At 44.4% G+C, this 20,686-nt stretch overlaps 2 protein-coding genes across 4 annotated transcripts in view; both read left to right on the forward strand.

Annotated features, from left to right (window-relative positions):
- The first annotated feature begins 1,110 nt into the window (after positions 1-1,110).
- On the forward strand, positions 1,111-5,294 carry LOC141474317 (L-lactate dehydrogenase B chain-like). 2 transcript variants are annotated; one of them, XM_074162167.1, is made up of 7 exons: positions 1,111-1,236; positions 1,792-1,909; positions 2,431-2,604; positions 2,970-3,143; positions 3,317-3,434; positions 4,070-4,193; positions 4,957-5,294. In XM_074162167.1, exons 1-7 carry the CDS (start codon positions 1,111-1,113, stop codon positions 5,122-5,124), a joined length of 1,002 nt encoding a protein of 333 aa, XP_074018268.1. In that variant the 3' UTR covers positions 5,125-5,294. The 2 variants fall into 2 exon arrangements, with proteins under 2 accessions (XP_074018268.1, XP_074018277.1); XM_074162176.1 differs by lacking the exon at positions 2,431-2,604.
- A 1,631-nt stretch (positions 5,295-6,925) lies between these two features.
- Positions 6,926-20,686, forward strand: part of GYS2 (glycogen synthase 2) — a 51,278-nt gene continuing 37,517 nt past the window's right edge. The window contains exons 1-3 of one of the 2 annotated variants that reach the window (XM_074166023.1): positions 6,926-7,046; positions 8,488-8,963; positions 18,407-18,588. In XM_074166023.1, coding sequence (XP_074022124.1) covers positions 8,843-8,963; positions 18,407-18,588 — 303 coding nt within the window. In that variant the 5' untranslated portion in view covers positions 6,926-7,046; positions 8,488-8,842. Of the gene's footprint in view, positions 7,047-8,487; positions 8,964-18,406; positions 18,589-20,686 lie in introns of those variants that run through there. The other variant, XM_074166032.1, reaches the window with a different exon arrangement.

Raw genomic sequence — 20,686 nt, forward strand, 5'->3', positions numbered from 1 at the left:
CAAGAACTTTTCTTCCAGTCAGAGAAGCCCCATTTTGCCGATTGTGTTGTGATTCTGTTTCCGCGGGCTTCATAAAACTAATGTTTGTCATGAACCAGGATTCAGTAATAGGGATGAAACAGCCTCTTGGTCAAAGCAAGCAATACAGACACCGGAGAACTCAACGTTAACACCGTCAGTGCCACCTACTGCTCTACGCCTAAAGTACAGCGTGCGTACATCAGCAATTGCTACAAACCATCGTAGCTTCCTCCTGTAAAATTAGACTCAATGTGTATGAGCATTTTTAACATCTATGTCTTGGGTGGTTTTTTCCCTGCAGTTAACCCAGGCAAACCTGAAACGGCAGTTATGTTCAGAACAAGCCAGACCTAGGCAGTTATCTCAACATAAACTCCCACACATTGAGAGTGTTCCTTCCCCTAACACACGCTTTCTCACTTGCAGCCAGGGAGGCTGAAGTCAGTTTTCCAACAGAAAAGACTGTCGGAAGTTGCTCTTCTGGAGGCACTGTGGTGTGAAGACAACATCCATGCCTAGTCACTTCCAGGGGTTACGTGCCGAGGTGGTGTTTGCAAAAAACTTTGCTCTACCCGAATAGACAGAGTTAGGTCAAAGCGTGCAGAGAAGACAACATCCTGGGAGGTAAGAGTTTCAAAAAGAGTTTTAGGCAGAGCAGAACGCCCTCATTGCCTGAGCCCCCTGCCAGGGGAGGCAGGGATGTGCGGGTGGGCTGAGCAAGGGGAGCTGCGGGGCTGAGGGGAAACAAGTGGGAGAAATGCCAGCGGTCTGACTGGTGCCCAACTGGTTCCTGGTTTGATGACCAGTCCCAATGCCGCCAGCCCTGCCGGGCGCTTGGGAGGGAGGCGGCTGCCAGAGAGCCGTTAACTGGTGGGTGGGCTGGCGACCGTTGGGCTGGAAGGAGCCCGGCGAGCACGAGCAGTCTGCCCGCGTGCTGCCTTCCGTTAAACCACCACCAGCGGCCACCGACAGCACTTCCATCGGCAGGTTCCCGGCTGTGGCAGGTGACCTCTTCAACTCAGAGCACGCGTTTCGGTTCCCGCTAGATTGTTTTGAACCAAACCTCGCCCCCTCTCCTTGCAGGACGCCATGGCAACGCTGAAGGAGAAGCTGATCACCCCCATTGCTGCGGGAGCCAAGGTCCCGAACAACAAGATAACCGTTGTGGGGGCTGGACAGGTTGGGATGGCCTGTGCCATCAGCGTCCTTGCAAAGGTACGGATAATAGTGAGAGGAATTCTTTGCTTGCCAGCACTGATGCAAACTCATGAAATCAGTCGCTGGAGCTACTCCGGGTGCTCTGGAATAGTCTGCTCCCGCTCTATTCGTTGTGAAATGAATTGGTTGAAGGAATGTTATAAGAGAATATCTATATGGTAATTATGTGGTGTGCTGTGTTATGTATTTAAAAATTTAAAACAGATTTAGAGAGTTTGTTATGACTCTGAAAGATGCAAGCTTTTTCCGAATACCTAAATCATGAAGTGCCTTGTTAGCAAAGGGTTAGCTGTGCATTCAAACTCCCCCATTAGAGGCTCTGAATGAGTTTTATGAGCCCGTGCGGTAGTAGCCTCTGACTTTGTTACTGCGGGACGCATCAGAACACCAAGACAGTGCTGTCCTGCTGGTTTACCTTTGGAGAAGGGATGCTTTCAGATGTGTAACGTGCCACTCTAAAAGGCAACATAGAACATAGCTCAACTCAGGGGTAGCTTTGAAATGCAGGTGAGCTGCTTGATTGTCTCTTTCAAATTTTGTGGCTTTCTTCAGGAACTTTGCGATGAGCTTGCTCTGGTTGACGTTTTGGAAGACAAACTAAAAGGAGAGATGATGGATCTACAGCATGGGAGCCTGTTCCTTCACACTCACAAGATTGTGGCAGACAAAGGTGAACCTCAGTTTCTTTTATTTAATATTGGTATTTTATGAATTTGCTTAATAGTGGAGCATTAGTTGTGTACTGTAAAGAATTCTTAAGGATTTGGCATCGAAAAGTTAAAGTAGATGAATTGGGGTGAGATTTCGGATGAACCCTGTAACAAGGGGAGTGACACTTAACCTGGGCTTTCACTTACATCCATAGTGGTCACTTTACTGGTTTGGGCTTGATGAGTAAAACTGTTTTTTTGTGGAACTCTAGTACCTCATTGATGTATAAGGAACAGTATTGTTATTTGGGTAGTGGAATTGAGATCCGGAGCAGTTGAATGTACTTTCAAGACCTATGTATTGATATCGCAGGACAGTGTAAGAGATAGTGCTGGTTTGAATGTTGTCTCATGTTTCTTGGGTTTGAATGAATGCACGGTGGAGAAGCTACCCGTAATACCTCTATGAACACAATGCTCTTGAAATGAGTGGTAAGTCTATTTAACGCCTCCCGTATCTCTCCCCCATGCTGTGTTGTAGACTATGCTGTCACAGCCAACTCCAAGATTGTGGTAGTATCTGCAGGCGTTCGTCAGCAAGAGGGGGAGAGTCGCCTCAACCTGGTTCAGAGGAATGTGAATGTCTTCAAACACATCATTCCTCAGATTGTTAAGCACAGTCCCAACTGCACCATCCTGGTGGTTTCCAACCCAGGTAAGGCAGTCTTATCCTAGAGCAGTTATGAATACTATTTGTGAGGGAACTAGTGTTTTGTTTTCTCAGTCTTCTAATTTACAAACTGAATGTTGAAAATTAATAGCTCTGTTTGTGTGGACATCTGCCATGTAGTTGCTAATGGTACAATGCAAACAAATATTCTGTACTTTCTGATGCTCTTTTTATTCAGAGCTTCTTCTAGTGTCCATATTTTAAAAGCATACTTCAGACCTAAAATACTGTGACCAGTGAGCCCAACTGTCTTTGGAGTCCTCCTGAATGCCTACAGCAAAGTAATTGTTGGAGCATTCTTCTGGGTGTATGTGGCTTGTGTCACTTACTGTGCATGTTCTTCTTTTCAGTGGATATATTAACTTATGTCACCTGGAAGCTGAGTGGCCTGCCAAAACACCGTGTGATTGGAAGTGGCTGCAATCTAGACACAGCAAGGTTTCGCTATCTGATGTCTGAGAGACTTGGTATCCACCCCAGCAGCTGCCATGGCTGGATCTTGGGAGAACATGGTGACTCCAGTGGTAAGGAGCCGTTCTGACCTCCTTGGGAATAAGCGGGACGGTGTTAGAGGTTGAGGCCTCAAACATGATTGTGGTCCTGGCTACTCCTACTCTGTTTCCGGTTATCCTGGATGGGAAAAGTGGAGGGGGAGTTGCTAAGGTCTGCTGACACCTCAGCCCTCTCTCTGTTACAGTGGCTGTTTGGAGCGGAGTTAACGTGGCAGGCGTTTCTCTCCAGGAGCTGAATCCTGCCATGGGAACTGACAAAGATGCCGAGAACTGGAAGGAGGTCCACAAGCAAGTGGTGGAAAGGTAGAGTGCCTTGAGGAATAAGCTGGGTATCTGGGATGCTGAAAGTAGCTCGGCTGCCTCCTTGTCACTGCCTCTCCAGTTGATTTGGGGAAAATTTTGTTCATTGTTTTAGGAAAACTTGTCTAGAGGTAACTATACGTGTTGCTACATCCCTTGTCCCACTTGTGAAATAAGGACTATACTAGCACAAATTATACACAGATGTTGGCTAAAAAAAAAATATGAGGATGTGTGTAGGCAGTGCATGGCTTTGACTCTAAATGTTTACCTACTCCAAATGTGCTCAGAATGATTATGCCGCTGACTTGAACAGAGAACATGTTCAGTTGTAGGTGTCTGTGTTTCTGCGTAACACTAAGAACACTTCCACAGACAGAAGCTATTTTTCTTTCCATCTAATCCTGTGAGAACAACAGGCCTTCTTTATTACGCCTGTGGTATAATGCAGACTTCATGCTTTATCCTCTAATGCTGAAATACGTAACTCTCTCTTTGACGTTTTAATTCCAAAACTTACAACGTGTCACAGGAATTTCAGATGCCTTAAAAGGGAAACATTCACTCATCTTAAGACTTGGCATTCACGCAGCGTCCTGACGACATCTTAAGGCAACTGTATTTCAATATTTCCATAGTGCCTATGAGGTGATCAAACTGAAGGGCTACACAAACTGGGCTATTGGCCTCAGCGTTGCTGACCTCTGTGAGACCATGCTGAAGAACCTGTGCCGGGTGCATTCCGTCTCAACCCTGGTAAAGGTAAGAAGCGGTGGCTGATTGGATGCTCCAGTGCATATTGTTGTTACGGAAAAGCTATCCAGGCTCAATTAGGAAGGTGCTGAACAGAGGAAGCTTTGTGGAATACTACTTGGAATTTGAAATGGGAGCTTCCTATTGCAACTTCCTTTCTAGCCAGACCCCTTAGCCTACCCTTCTCCCAAGTACGGAGCTGAAAGTTCTCTGTACTCTACCCAACGTTGTACTACCCGTGTGTAAAGCTTGCCATGTGTGGGGTGCAGATTCACGAAGATGAAGCAAAAATGGGAAACTTAATGGAGGCCCAGCTGCAATTGCATGAACCACTGTCCAGCGACGGTGCGAGGGAAGAGAGTGATGCCCTCTTACGGCTGGCGTAACTGGCTGCATCTAGTCTGTACCAGCTGTATAACCCCCGGTACAGCACAGACTCTGAGCAGGCTGAACTTAGTGCCCCCTCTATAGAAGCAAAAAGGACCTACCCTAATCCTGTGTCTTTGAATTTTGCCTGCGACTTGCTGTATATAAATACAAGTGAGGGGTTTGGAGGTGGGATTTCTGAAATCTCCATCTCAGTATTGCCATCACTTGGTCTGAAACAGCTCTGTACTTGTTATTTTCTCAAATACATTGTGACTGAAAACTTTTTGCAGGCTGCAAAATAATAGTCTTGAGCTCTGTGCCCAGAAGGCTTCCTGCTCTACAAACCAAAAGCTGAACAGGAGTGATGGATTCATGTCCGAGTGACCTCTTTTGTTTGTGGCAGGGCATGTATGGTGTTGAGAATGATGTCTTCCTGAGCCTTCCTGCTGTCTTAAGTGCCTCTGGATTGACGAGTGTCATTAACCAAAAGCTGAAGGATGATGAGGTGGCTCAGCTGAAGAAGAGCGCGGATACTCTGTGGAACATCCAGAAAGACCTCAAGGATCTCTAACTCACGAATGTTAGATTCCAGCAATAGAAAGCCAGCATGTTGTGTGCAAACCTACATCTCCATGGTAAACACGTCACGCTCTTCCAGGCTGAGCTTTGTCCACAGTAGCTAAACTTTTGCTTGCTGTAACGCACAGACCTTATGAACAAATAAAGCAACTTTCTGGCATGTTTTGTTGTCCTAGTGACTTGTTTTCAGTATTGAAATTGTCTAGTTTACTCTAGAGCTCTCCTTTAATGTTTGCCACAGAGCACACGGAGGTGTAGACACGCATGTCCTTTCAAAAGGTTAGAAGCAATGTAGTAATCACCTGTGGTGGGACTTCCCTAATGCAACCCTATTGGAAGCCTTTTCTGTAGGATTTAGTTTCAGTCCAGGTGCTGACTAAATGTAGTTCATTCCTGTTCGTGCAAGTTCTCTCCTATTGCAAGATAACTCCTATCCTGCGGGTCAGTAAGCATCGTTGTAGTTGGTGAAACATCACACCATGGTATGCTGGTGACAGCACTATTGACAAAGGGTGGCCCAGGGAGACCTCGGGAGGTCTGTCATTCTCGGTCGTGGGCTAAGGGCCAGACTCCTTTACCGATGGGAGAGGGAATGTTACAGTCTGCTTTTGTAGCTCCATGTGGAGATCTTACTGGAAGGCTTTCCATCCTTTGATAGCTTAATTTAAGTTCCTGCTAATAACTGGTCCTGATCACCTTTGCACAGTTCCTTCCTGCTTTGTTCTCGGTTAGTGAAAGAATTCAAAGCTATGTTGTGGGGCATCATCTTGCAGGATGCTTGAGACGGATGTGCACGAAGGGGTATCGGTTGTCTTAGAGGACAGGGGGTGGGCCCTTTTCTCCTCTGATAGTGAATCTTGATTTTTAAAAGATCACTCACCTACAGTAAAACTGGGTTTGTCCCTGATCGCATCAGCGTCCATGCCCCACCCATTAAAGTGTAGGGTCATACCTTGTTCTGTGGCCAGCAAACCCAGACTCAAAGTACGCAAATCACAGAATGTTTAGAGTTGGAAGGGATCTTAAAGCCCATCCAGTAAAGCCCATCTTAAAGCCCATCCATCTTAAAGCCCACCCCCCTGCCCTGGGCAGGGACACCTCCCACCAGCCCAGGTTGCTCCAAGCCCCGTCCAGCCTGGCCTTGAACCCCTCCAGGGATGGGGCATCCACAGCTTCTCTGGGCAACCTGGGCCAGGCTCTCACCACCCTCACAGTTTAATATACCTTCCTGATCTCCTCTCCTTCAGTTTAAAACTGTCAGCCTTCATCCCATCACTGTACTCCCTGACAAAGAGTCCCTTTCTCCACCTTTCCTGCAGGCCTCCTGTAAGCCCTGGAAGGCTGCTGTGAGGTCTCCCCGGAGCCTTCTCTTCTCCAGGCTGAACAGCCCCAGCTCTCTCAGCCTGTCCCTCACAGGGGAGGTGCTCTTTGCGGCCCTCCGTTGGACCCGCTCTATCTGGTCCCTGTCCTTTTTCTGGGGGCTCCAGAGCTGGACTAAAAGTTCGTACATAGCCCCGACACTACCGACGAACCCGCCGGCCGTCCGGCAGTGAGACACCGCAAGGCCTCCGCCTACCGCCATCACGCTCGTTGCGAGGGGACACCGAGGCCCGCCACGGTGGCCGTTCGGCGGCGCCCCCTGGTGGCCGGCATGCAGCATGGCAGCAGGGGGGCCCGGCGGGAGGGTCGGCGGGGCGGGCAGCAGCCCCCCCCCAGCACTGCGGCGCCGCGGGAGGCGGTCCGTAGGCCGCAGTCACGCGCGGGCTGTGGGGCACCCGCCCCCGCTGTCCCCTGTGAGCGCTGGGCTCGGGGCTGACGAAGGCCTCCGGGATGGGGACGGGGTTGTGGGCTGCTTTGTTCTTCCCTTCTCCGCTTATCGCCTGAGGTCGCCTTCGTGGGACTGGCCTGCTCCAGGTAGTGAAAGCCACAGCTGCTCCAAAAATAATGATTCTCAGCCTGGCTTTTTTTTTTTCTTTTCATAAACGGGTAAATAGGGCAACCTAAGCCGTTGAGACAAAAGGACACCCAGCCACTAAAGCCCCGAGCCCTTCCCGGGGCGGGCTGTAACGCCTTCCAGTTAACCTGGAAGGGAAACCTTTCCCCCGCCCCACGGCCCGGGCCGCGGGTGAGGCGGCGGCTCCTCCGGCGGCTGAGGCAGCGCTCCCTCTCAGCCTGCCCGCCTCTCCCTCCTCCCGGCTGCGCCGCTCCGTCCCCTCTTGCCAGGCTCTCTGCGTCCTTAGGTTGGCTCAGTGAGCTGTGTCCGTCAGCTGAGGGATGGGTCTGACCACCGTGAGCGCAGAGAGGGCATGGGCAGTGTCAGGGGAAGGCCAAGTCTTTTGGCGAGTAGTTAGCCATTAAAGCAGGCTGAGCTGTGTTATAGCGTGTCCCAGAGACTTTTGTGCATATATATGGGCTGCCCGTCTTTTAAACCGATTGCCTTGGGCTTGTTTTGTCTTAAGTGAGCTCAGAGCCTCTCCCTCAGTGCTCCTGTGTAGTCCGTGCCTGCTGGTGCAGTGTTACTCTCCGCGGGGCCAGAGATGCCCTGGATCTCACCTGGAGATTTGCTCACTGCTGAGCTGCGGATTTTGGGCAGGTTGTGCTCTAAGCTCAGAATCAGCTTCAACTCACACAGCTGTCCCAGAAGCACTGGCTTCCCAATCAGACGTGTAAGCACATAAGCATCTTTGAAACAGGCAGCTGCTCTGTGGAGCTCTGAGGATCTCAGGTTGTGAGTTATGGAGCAACATCTCTGCACATGTGTGTGCACCACTTCCAGCATCCAGGCTCTGTGCTGGAGCAAGACTGGGGCATACTGTTCCCTGACTTACTACTCACTAGTTTCCCTGGGCACAGGACATGGGCCCAGCGGCCAGAAAAGAGCTGCAGCATAGAAAAAGAGAAACCAGGCGGAAAATCAGGGATCAGAACTGCCAAAGTGCATGCCAGAATAGGGATAGAGCCTTTGTAGCTCTGTTTGTAAAAGCTGCAAGGCTGTTCGAGAACAGAATGAAGCCAGAAGCTTGTGCAGAGCCCTGGGTACACAGCTGGAGTTAATTGTGGAGGAAGGGTATGAGGTAGACTAGTGCTTACAGACTGATGAACTGAACAAGAATAGGTAACGGCATTTAACCTGGCAAGTAATCCAAGAGACATCACATAGAACGAGTCTACTAACCCGGTTGTTAAGTGACCAGCAGATAGAGAAGGTCCATGGGTGTTAATGGGAGGGTGTATCTCAAGGGGAGGACTCAGGGGCTGGACTCAAATCAGGTGGTGAACTCAAAGTGTCCTCCCTGCTGGAGTTTGCTCAGGGCAGTACTGAATTTACAACAGTCGAGTTTCTGTTGTCCCTGAGGTGGTAGATACTGAATGCTGTGGCCGAGGAGCTCCAAACCATTTTTTACCTCCCTCTAAGAGAAGAAAAAGAAAGAACCCTGGCCCCAAAACAGTCAAGACCTTTCTCAGGTCAGTCTTAAATTCTTACCTCTACGAGCAGCTGCTTCTCAAGCCCTGAGGATTTCACTGAGCCAATTTAATGCTGGTGGTCAGACAGTTTAAACCCATTAGCTCCCAGCTATCTGAATAATTTTCTCCTCGGAGCCCAGCACACCAGCAGATTGCTCGAACCAGAACTGCAGAGAACTGCCACGTTAACGGGACATTTGCTAACTGTTGTGGCCTGCGTGGTGAGCATTCAAGGGCTGAAGAAAATGCCACTGGCTAGATCACTGTCCATGACTTCTCTTAACGGGCTTCCTCAGTGGGAGGATGAAGATCTACCAGTGGAGGATTTGTTGCTCTTTGAAGTTTCTTGGGAAGTTACCAACAAAGGTTTGTATAACGCTCTTAGGAGTTAGTCTTGCTGTTTTCATGGGACTGGAGGGAGGCGTGAAGGGTTCGGACAAGAAAGGCATTAAGGGGAGCTTGGGGAAAAGCGGGCTGCAGAGCTGTTGTGTTGGAAGGAGTGCCTGTGGCATCCGTGTGTAGTCATGCATGCTATGTGTGGGATGAGCATATAGTTTGGATGTCTGTGTGTCTTTACATGTTTCACCACCAGGGATAGGTTGTTTAAACAAACATTGAAGTGTTATGCCTGGGTGTGCAGATGTATGGATATATCTCCATCTATATGGATGTTGCTTTGTACATATTTATATTTTACCTTCCCTGCAATTTCACTTGGGAATGTAGTGCATGAAAATGAGCTGTAAAACAGACATCAGATTCAGAGCAGTTCAGTGGTCTCCCTTCTGTAGCCCTGTAGAGAAGAGGCCAAATTTGAAACAAGTATAAATAAACATAGTTGCTTTGAAGCCACTGAACAACAGCCAGATGTCAATGACCAGCACCTTTTTGGACTGGTCTCTGCAAACACAGGTGATGCCAGACAGGGACTTCATGCTTTGTGCATGTGTACAGATTCAAAATCTGTTCACTGCACAGAGCTTGTCAAGCAAAGTGCACGCTGCTTGTTCTGCAAAGATCTTTCTGCCTCCATTTCTAATTCACTCATCAAATCATCCTTCTTTGCTAGGGGTGGTTCACCAAGGGGGGACAGGCTCCATTTTTGCCACAAAAGTGAGTTAGTATAAGTGAATGATTGACCTCATGTGTCTTATTGTCCTGGCAGAAAAATAGAGAGATTAGTCAGGAGAGAGGATCTGTAATCTGTTAAGATTTTAACTCTAAAGGGGAAATGTGTGTGAGAGGAACAGCCAGCTAGGGTTTATCCTCATGGTGAAACTGGAGTTATATTCTGTGATAGCTTCCAGTATGTAATCTGCACTGCAGTGCAATTTTACTCCTCACCACCGTGAAAAAAGCAGTGTATCAATACCCAGAGGTAGTACAAAGTAGCTTTTGCGCTTCAAATCCCCATGGGCTTATTTTTCAGCAGCTTCAGTAGAGCTTTTTGAGTTAATTTACTACTATCAGAACTTGGAACACGCAGCATTTAATTTTGCAGTGTGCATGGTAAGTAAGGCGCTGGCAAGCAGATGGCAGCAGAAATCTAGAAAATTCAGTTGTTCTGGCTAACATCTCTGAACTCCGTAGTATATATATTTTCTGAGTCATCTGGACCTACTGGTTATAGATATCACACAATATGTTTAAGAAAAAGTAGAACACAATTAGATTTATCTGTCTTTCTGTGTACGTACAAAATGCAGTGAATCATTTAATCATCCATATAGCTCTTGACTTCACCAAAGCCAAATCAACTGACACAGCTAAAATTTATTATTCTCACATTTTGAGAGAATTAATATTTATGAGGGTGAATATCTATTCAGTTTAAAAATAAGGTGCTGTTAATTCCACCACTTACCAAGCCCATATATTCAAACAGAGCTGACTGAACTGCTCATAGCAAACAATTTCTTCATTCGAACCAGATTTCTGTGCAAAGTTTCTGTTAACCAAACTTGACTGGAAACATTTGTGCAAAAACTCTTTAATTAGCCTATTTCAGCTTATTTTTCTGATAAAATCTTGATACTGTAGTGTTTTTTTTCTGTATCTTCCAGGCAATTGAATGTCTAAGTCATGTTGTGAGATACTGTTCCCTGGTGACATAACTTTTATAAACAGTTCTTGGAAAATGTTAGGGCACTGTGTTTCTTAGGAGAGAGTGTAGCCAACAAAATATGGGGAGAGTCATCACAGAAGGTACAAAGGCTTAGGAAAAATAGTACCTTACACTGTATTTTTCCTGCCTCCTGTAACAGAAGGAAGAACTGTTTATTTGATTAAGTGGGCTGACTCCGCATACATTTAGTACTGCTACCTGTTTTAGTTTTAATGTTGCTATATTTATTCCTAATGTAGAGGAAAAGATAAGTATTAGCTGGGTTTATTGTCTGACAAGCTAATTCTGAGCATTTAGCGTGAAGGTTTCTTTCGTCCTTTCTGGCAATGCGAAGGTGTGTCAGGGTGGTTCAGCCTGAAGCTCCCTTGCACTGCTAAAGTGGTGCGAAGCTGCTGTTGCCTGCAGGAGAGAGTTCAAGTCCTTGTATTAACTTTTAACTAGGTGCTTGGGGTCCAATTTCTCCTTGACCCATGCTGCTTCTTAGTGGTTCCTCCAATCCTCTGTGACAGTGACACGTGACAGTGACATTCAAGGCTGAATGTCTTCTTCCCTGTGAGGAACATACTACCGGAGCTCACGGATAGCTATCTAGTCCCACACCTGTAAACGGTGCACTTCACAGGTGCTGAGCTGTTCTCTGAACCTTTCAAATATATTCTCCTTCAGAGGTTGAGGATGATGAAGGGGTCCTGCAAATTGGAGCATGTCTGATTACGTATTGTGAGAGAATCTTCGTGTGCCAGGCTGTCCATGGGGAGTGAACGTTTACTGGGATTTCCTTGAGCAGCAGATGGTGCTGGTTGGTACTGAGGCATGAGATGCCGCTGTAGGGAAGGACAAGTCAGCTGTATGAATGCAGTGCTCGGAGATCTACAAGTATCCATGATTTCCAGAGTCTCATCCCTTCTTTCTCAGCAGCTGGTGCAGTGGAGGTGTCTCTCTCTCCTTCTTTTTTTTTCCTTTTTTTTTTTTTTCCTTAAATCTAGATCATATTAACACATGCTTTAACTAGGCAGAGCTTTCTACTTCTTTTTATGTTCTCTGTCCTGGCCGCTGCCTGGACATTGCTAAGTGGCAATCTCCGACATATATGTTGGAAAGCACTGACAGCTCTTGTTTGTCCTTTTCTCTGTCTCGAGCAAGGAAAGACAAGGTAGTTGGAGGAGAGAATGAGAAATAAAGAAGTCTCATTTGCCAGTGTCACTCTCCCTGTGAAAAGGAACTTGCCACCTAAACCAAGCACAACGTTGAAATCATCTTGCATTGCAAGTCCCCTGCCAAAGAAATGAGAAAACCGTAGTTTGTTTTGCAAGGTTTTCCTCACTTTATTTGAATTTTCACTGATGGGTAAGACACATGCTGTGAAGTGGATCTACTGTGTTTCTGTAACTGAAGAGGGAAAAAGCGGGCAGGCAAGAGCTCCAGTGCGCTGCAGTACCACATGGTAATCTTGGGGAAGCTCAGCTTTTTTCACCCTTCCCTTCTCTCCTGGCCACCACGCTCCAGTAAAGCCAGGTCTGGTCAGATCTCTGTACATGTTGGAAAGGAAGACTGCTTTTCTTTACCCCATAACATGAAGACTAATAAAAACTTTAAGGACAGGAGCACAAACCAAGTGGCTACAAGCTATGTAGATCTTGTGTCCAAAGCCCCACAGGTGGAAATTGTCAACAGGGAGTAGCCAAAGGCCATTGCAGGAGTAATGGCAGCAGTCCCTTTTCCCCCCTGAGAATGTAAGTATTTAATCTGGATAAATTCTGTAAGTTACAATAACAGTTAATTCTGTAAGTTATAATAACAGTTAGCTGTAGTTTAGTGGGTTTTCCGATACGTCAATGAGAAGGGATGAGAGTGTTCAAGATCTGGTCTGTGCTCTATAAAGATGTCTTTAAAATAATTCCAGTAATATTTAGATTAGTATCTCCTGCTGTAATACTAACAGCTTTTAGATAGAAAATAGAAGAATGCCTAAAAAGGCTAGGCAAACAGCCAGTTTATATCATCATTTAGCTGTGAACAGATTAGCTCAAGAATCACTGGTAAATGAATCCTAAATACTTTTTTCCATCCCTATTGGAATGAAAGCTCTGCTGAAAACAAACCTGGGTTCAGTTCTCCCTGGAGCAGAGCTCTGTGTGCAGTTTCTCTGGTGAAAATCTGGACTATTGGAAATTAAATCCTGAATCCACTGAAGTCAGTAGGACCAACATTTTGCCCCCTCTTCATTAAACATCCTTCCATGATTAAAGTTCCTTGGAAGAAGGTGAAAGATGTAATCTGTGACGCACTTAAACTAACACACTGTGGGGAGCGGGGATGTGCTGGCATAAACTTGGCATGAGCCCTGTGCATTTCTAGAATGGGGCGGTATGTCAACGTCAAATCAATCTCAAATGAAATCTCGTGCATTGGGGGTGATGCACACAGAAATAGCTTCTGTATTGTGGACATCTGTCATGAATTTCAGTGTTTCAGTATTAGTTCAGAACATGTCTGGAATGCCAGAATTTCACAGAATTTAGAGAACTTCTGTCTTCTGATGAGTCCTGACCACAAACGTAGCCAAAAATACATGAAAAAAATTTGCTTTCTGAAGATGCTGGGGTTTTTTCACCTGCCATGTTTTACAACCTTACTCTAAAAATGGTCCCCAGATATCTCAACAGGCAAACAATAAATAAAATTCCAACTAATCATTAGAAAAAAAAAAAAAACCCAAGCCCAATTTTATCACATCTCTATAGATCAGAGATACATTCTGAGGGGAAGGCGTGAAAGAATAGTCGATGTAACTAGTAATTGTGGCGGTGAAGTCAACTTGAATCCTGAACCTGGGGTCCCATGGCTTTCTTGGATTCCATGGCAGCCATGGTCCTCTGGAAGGCTTTAGTGCTTTGAGTGGCCTGGTCTGGCCATAGCAAAGAAGGTGAAGAGCCTTGGGAGCACCCTGATCCTCTCTGTCTGTGTAGAAAAGGTGTGTGTGGAAAGGTTACTGCACCGATCAGTGACAGTCTGCACTTACCTATGTCTCGCTTCTACAGCTTCGCTTCCTATCACTCTCCCTCCTTTTCTGATTTCTGCTGCTCCTTGCTTCTGCCCTTCTGCAATGTGTGCTGGGTGGGAGAGCAAGTAAAATGAATGGTGGGTATCTCTGGCAGTTTCGAGAAGTTTGGGCAATTCCATGCTGAAAGGGTCACACCTCCAGAAGACATTTTTTTGTCAGCGCAATTCCTGGGTAATCCTGGAAGTTGTGGACTGTTCCTCATCAGGTGACAAAAAGCATTGGCAATGCATCTTCCCATATAGCAGCTTGTGGAAGAAAGAGCACATCTGCGTATTAGATCTTGCACAAAGGTCTCCAGTTGCATAGTTAGATCTCCACTTCTGCCTAATGTTGTCCTCAGTAGTGATACGATATTGGGAGACTGTTCTTGACTCACAGACTTCTAATTTATTTAGATAGTTCTGATGCCTATGCTGGAGGGCTCTAATTGTTGCTTGGATTTAAAATATACGAAGGAAATAATGCACCAGGACTTATGAAATAAAGAAAGAAGAAAATGACTGGAGTGATGCAGAGAACTCCTTTAGACAAATTCATAGTAGTGGTAACGTATATGAAAACATTCGAGCTTTTAAAAATAATTCTATGAAATTTTCTGAGAAAATATTTTGTTTTCATCTTCTATTTTTTAAAGAGGTCACTAAAAAAAGTCAGACTCCTCTTAAATTAACAAAACCCTTCTTTCCCAAACATTTTAGTTCCCCTTTCCAGCTTATTTTTTCCCTAGAAGTAGAGGAAGAATGGAAAGGAAATAAATGGGGAAAAAGATTTCTTGCTGATTTGTTTTTTAACTTGATTTCCTTTACTCTGGTGGAAAATTTAAAGACGTATTTTAAAAAGAAATAATAGAAATATTTTGTGCTCAGGAACATTTAAAATTGATTAAAGCTTAAAATATTTTAATAAAACATTTTTATGGCAATCAGAACACTAAACTAACCCTGTATCCACATTTTACTGCTAATTTCCCATGTTTGTGATGATCCAAACCAGTTCTCTGGATCTGTTCTCTCTAATTCTGCATCTATTCCTCATTTTGTCTTTTATTGTTTGTTTTAAAACCTGTTTCAAAGTACAAAACTTCAGAGGCTGCATACAGAAACTTGCAACATCAAGTACATTTTGGTACATCCCTGTTGTTTGGAAACACTTTCTGTTTATAATATGACCTTAAAATATTATATTAGAGAAGAATAAGGAGGTTTACTAAATTGTTGGAAGTAATTTGAGAATTCTGTTAGGCTGCAAGTGAATATGTAAACCCTTACTCTCTTACTCAGTAGCTGTGTAATGCGTTGCTTACTGACACAAGTATTTCCAGGGAATTCAGAGTAACTGAGCAGATACTAGCTATCTTTTAATGATACATAATGTGCTCCTTGAATTTGCTATGGAAAACTGTAATTTCAAAAGTCAATACGTCATTCTAGACATTGCTCTGTTCTTTTCAAGATGTCTTTTTTTTAAGTGATGCCCAACACTTTCCATATACGTAGTTTCACTTCCACATTTTCTCTCCCCTGTCAATTAAAGCTTATGCAGAGACGTGCTTTGTGAGTCACATTTCCACAGTAACAGAGAAGACAAAAGCAAGTTTGGGGACCAGGTAACCCAGAGCTTTTATCACAGCTGTCTTCTGAAGAGTTTTTAGTCCGTAAAACCGACTTTTTTGTTTTTATCCTAAGAATTTTTCATTGCATTTCAGGCAAGTCAGTGCCCTGAAGTGTTTTTTTTTTTACTTTGCTGTGCAAGAGATTCCGGTGGCAGAGCACAGCGTACTCTCTGCTCTAACCCTCCAAACAGGCTTTCCATACGTTTTTGCAGGGCACGCTTTAGGACACGTGGTGATCCGAAGCAAAACCTTGTGAAAAGAAACACTCGGCTGTTGGCTATACAAAACAAAGTTCCAGGCTCTGTGCAGCTCCTGAGCTGCAGCTTTCTTACTAATCTTAAAATTAATAGCTGTGGAAAATCAGCTACCTGCCGATCCCAATATTGAGCACCTTGCAGTGTGACAGAGGCTGATCTCCACTCTTGTGGGAGCGGGGTAAGAGCTTTGGGCCACTCTAGTCATATGTAGCTTTATCTAACGTATCTTTCATCTCAAAGGTATTTTCTCTTTTCCTGGAGTCACCAGGCTGCTTTGCACAAAAAACTTTCCTTATTGTAAGTTCAGTGTTTCTGCCAGTTAAAACCAACTAGTTTCATGACTAAGATTTCTACCAAGTCCCTTGTTTATCCGTGTTGGATTACAGTGCCTTATGCTCAGGTGACGCACTTACCACCCCCTAAGAACAGACGTATCATTGTTACCGCGTCGCTTTAGGGGCTGAACATTCTGACTTGTCTCATATAATTAAAATTATATGTTTATGTGAATCAAAGTTATTCAAGTAGTCTCTCTCAGCTTGTGAGCAGAGGAACTTGGAGGAAATATATAGTGTCATTTACCTAAGATTTCTCTAAATCCCTGTCTGGAGCAGTGATGGAAGAATATGGTGACTGTTAGTTTCTTACCTTTCTAGTCCTAATGAAGTGGAGAAGAATATCTTATGCATAGATTTCCTTCTGCGGTTCCATGTCTATATGATGTGAAATTCTGGAACTGTGAGCTTGATTTAGGAACATATACCTGTAAGATTCTTATATTCTTAGGTCTTGAGTTCCTATGTAGGGTAATAATTTATTGTAATAATTCTACATAGCAAGCTGGGCGATTAGAACTGCATTTGGTTTTCTTTGTAAAATACCTAGAATCCCGAGACATCTTGACTTTAAAATCGTAGAGCTAGGGACCCTTCAAGCATTCAAAACAAATGGTATAGTTCTAAAGAAAAGGATTTTAAGTGCACAGTTTCTTTTCTAGGAGCACAATTAAAAACTGTCGTTCAGTTCTTCAGGGCTACAAGGTACCAGGCTTGGCCGGAGGCTTTCTGCAACTGTCAGGTGATTCAGTTTAATTAATCTGGGAACTGATCTCCCAAAGTGCTGAGCAACTTGAGCTGCTGTACTGTAAATAGTGGTCATTTGCTGCAGATTTTTAAGGAGAATCAGGTATTCTCTGAAGATTCTTGCTGTGTGCAGTTGCATGCAGTGCATTGGCACCTCTGGATGCCCCAGTACCTTTTAAAAAGTAAGCCTGGAGTACCTGCTGTCCATCACTGGCAACTTGCAGTGCTGACTTCTTGTGTAATTTTGATGTCGCTGTGGAAAGACATAGCACAGCCTTCTTACCCGGAGTATTACCAAGTGTTTTCAAATTCAGTGGAGGATGAAATTTTTAAGTAGGAGCGCTAATTCTTTTCCTGTTGCTTCCTTTGTTGTTTGCTTGTACCTGTTGAGCTTCATTTATCTTACCACGCTTTAAAATCACTGGAGCTATGCTAAACTTGTCTCTGATGTACAGCAGCTACCTAGCCTCTGATTTTCCTTTCCCTTGCCTTCCCTTCCACTTGCTGGATTCAAGCATGTGCTGTTGTTCTTCCAAATTTGTGCTTGTGGAACGCCCACTGCTTGGCACCCCGGGCCCCATGGCAAAGGGGGCTTTGCAAGGATGCCCTGCCAATGCAAGAACTGGGGGGGTTGGACTAGATGATCTCCAGAGGTCCCTTCCAACCCTGTATGATTCTTTGAATTACAGGGCTGGCTATGGAAAACAGAGGAAGAGCGGCCAAATGAATGTTGCATACTGGGCACAAGACTAGATAGATCTGTACTGACTCGTCAGGGGATGTTGTTGTCGCATTCTCTTATACGTTTTATAATGTGTTTGTTTTTAAAATGGACAATGTTTTGGTGGAAGGTGCTGCAGACATTTATATTGGCAGTGTAGGCTATGTTCCTTCCAACTTTAACAACTCTTTAGAATGGTGATGGAACATGACACCTTTTGCTTCAAGGATATTGGTTTCAATCCAGTTTTATAGTCAGTAGTCAATGCCCCTCAACTTCTCTCAGTGATTTGTGTAAAACAATCTGGAAGTGCTAGCTCAGTTCTCACCACATGTATTTCCACATCACCAAAACTATGTTTGAAAATTATATCTGCTGCAATAAAAAAGCAGAAGGCTGTACTTGGTTTGCAGTAGAACCAAGATTAGGCATGGAAAAGCGGAAGCATGAGCCCTGGGATTTGAATCCCACAGTCTGCATGTAAAGATTTCAAGTGCCAAAAAGTGGGGAATAACCTAAGAATGAAATAATGTATTAATTCAACATTTGTGGTGTGATTTCAACCGCCTAAAAGAAATTAAAAAAAAAAATCACAGACTAGATAAAAATAAAAGTTAAGGGTAGAAAGCATCCATTTGAGATTAGAGGAGAAATTGAGGGAAGCCGTATGAAGCCACTCAGGAGTAAGCAAAGCGTTAAATTGTCATTTAAGAATTACACATGGTCTGCTATCAGTGGATACTCCTAAATGGTACAGTGAAGCTCTGATCCCATTTAAGAGACCAAACTTCTATTTATTTGATGGACTCTGGGTTTCACTTAAAATCTGAATATGTGAAGGCATTTAAGTAGAGGTCTATCTGATCCACCAGTAGGTTGGAGCTTATTCTAGAGCTTTGTGGCCTGTACCCCTTTCTCCTTTTTGTTCTTTGTGATCTTCTTTTGCAGTGGGAGGCATTTACACTGTGATCCAGACAAAAGCGAAAATTACAGCAGATGAATGGGGTGAAAACTATTTTCTGGTTGGTCCCTATTTTGAGCACAATGTGAAGACTCAGGTGGAAGCATGTGAGCCTCCAAACCCCGCAGTTAAGAAGGCAATGGACACTATGAAAAGCCAAGGGTGTCAGGTAAATAAGATGTGCTACTGCTTTCCAGGGCAACGAAGCTGACTGAGGAGATTACAGTTTTGGTTAATGCTCTTGCTGTTCCACTTGACACAGCAGTCCTGGTCAATGTCACAATAGGAAAGGCTCAGAATCCACTGTTAGAACAGCAGAGTCAATTCATTAAAGGTTCTTTTTGAGGAAGAACCAGTTTATCCAATTACAGGTTTTAACAGTCATTTATCTGCAAGTCTGGTTAATTGGATTAATGACTTATCTATCCAGTCTCTAAATACAGTGAGATTTGAGTAGATATAATATGACCTTACTTTGACTGAACCCTTATGTTACATTTGACACTCTTGTGCTGGAGAGAGAGAAGCATTCCACTAGTTCACAATTTTTCTTAGGAAGCATTATATTGAGTTGAAAGCCAGAAAGGGACAAACCACAGGTGGACTTAAGAAAAGCACCCTACTGATTAAGAATCTGCTTTGTTGGATCAATGCAACTAGTTGTGCCCTAGGAAGAGAGGTTAAACCACAGCACAATGAGTGAGTTCATCTGTGTTTCCTACACAATTTTTAGCCAGTGTTTTCTGTGCGGTCTCAGTCAAACCTCATAGCCTCTCTGTGACTGTTTCTCCAACAATAAACTAGGAATAAATTTCTTCTGTAAAGGTGATCTGCTGAAGGGAATAGAATCTGCTGTGTTGATGGGTAAGCTACTAAGCTGCAAGCAGCTGCACCCTTGAGAACAATAGATTACCTGAAAATGAGTGGAAGATAACGCATGCTAAATCTGACCTCCTTTCCTGAAAGTCTTCATCAGAGATCTAGAACTCACCTTCACTCTCATTCAGCATTGAGTTCCTCAGAGATGCTAATTGGCAGGAGGAAAAATTGTTGGCTTATAATGTGTGCCGAACAGATGTGAAAAACATTGAGAGGAACAGCAAGCAAGTGTTCTTAAAAGTTTCTGTTGCTGAGGGGCATGACACACTTTAATGTAGAAATTCATAAACTTCCTGGGCTGCCACCGGGGGTGGCACTGGCAATGGTGTTATCTCCCTTTGTAACAGTAGTTCTGCTGTTACTAGGATCCAGTGTCCTATTGCATATTATATAGAAGTTGGATATGTATGTGCCAAGCCTTGGGAAAGCGTCTGTTGGGGACAATAAGATTGTGTGATGCTTGCATTGTTCAGGTTGGAGTTCAAACTAAAAGATTTGAACTTTTAGTTCTAAATCTAACTGCCATTTCTTATTTCTAATCAAAGTTTTGTAAGTGATTGGTCAAGTTTTCTTGTTGCCTCTGTTGCATGCCTCATGTCTCTACAGGCTGTGTAACGCTCTTTTGTTTGGAAAACAGCTAAAGATTTGTGGGGCAGATTAATTGCAATGCTGTTTCTATACACTTCTTGCTGTTCCAGCAATACATTCAATTTAATCAGCCAACTCTGCCAGCCTACCATGTGCATTGTGCTGCTGGCATATTCACATATAGCAGCAAATCTCTCCCAGGTACGTCAAGTATAGCTTTGATCTCTAATAATGACGCTCTAGTTTCCAGCAGCTGCGCTTATCCTATTAACATTTATGTCTGGATTCTGCTTATGCATCACAATGGATCCCTTTAAACCAGGGGACCTAGGAACACTTCCAAACTTCTCAGGTCAGGTGTGTTCCTTGCTGCAGCCTGACTTCATATTTAGGTGAAGTATGGGTTCACACAAACTCCCTGCTCTTTAACCTCATTTTCCTGAGTAAGAAACCTGGATAGCCTGAAACAAGTACATAAGGAGCTGACCCTCCATCACACACCTGTCTTTGTTACACTCTGTATTTTTTGTGCAAACGGGTCTAAGAGCTTTCACCTCATTATTTTCAAGACTTGACCTCTACTGAACCAATTCTAACATCAGGGCTGGGTTCAACCCCTGAGGTCCCAGGGGTTGGTGAATGAAAAGAGATTGAATAGTGGCATAAAAGATTTCTCTGCATGGGGTATAAACTGCAGTAGTCTCCCTATAGTACCTTGTTCTTCCCAGTTAATATGTCTCTGCTGCTTAGAATCATAGAATGGTTTAGGTTGGAAGGGACCTTAAAGATCATTTAGTTCC

The sequence above is a fragment of the Numenius arquata genome, chromosome 2 (assembly GCF_964106895.1).
Source record: "Numenius arquata chromosome 2, bNumArq3.hap1.1, whole genome shotgun sequence".
Lineage (NCBI taxonomy): Eukaryota > Metazoa > Chordata > Aves > Charadriiformes > Scolopacidae > Numenius > Numenius arquata.

Excerpts from the sequence above, each read along its gene's own strand:
- LOC141474317 (XM_074162167.1), top strand. The coding sequence starts at position 1,111 with ATGGCAACGCTGAAGGAGAAGCTGATCACCCCCATTGCTGCGGGAGCC. Across the intron at positions 3,144-3,316 it reads AGAACATGGTGACTCCAGTG|TGGCTGTTTGGAGCGGAGTT; the intron begins GTAAGGAGCCGT and ends TCTCTGTTACAG. Across the intron at positions 4,194-4,956 it reads CCGTCTCAACCCTGGTAAAG|GGCATGTATGGTGTTGAGAA; the intron begins GTAAGAAGCGGT and ends TGTTTGTGGCAG.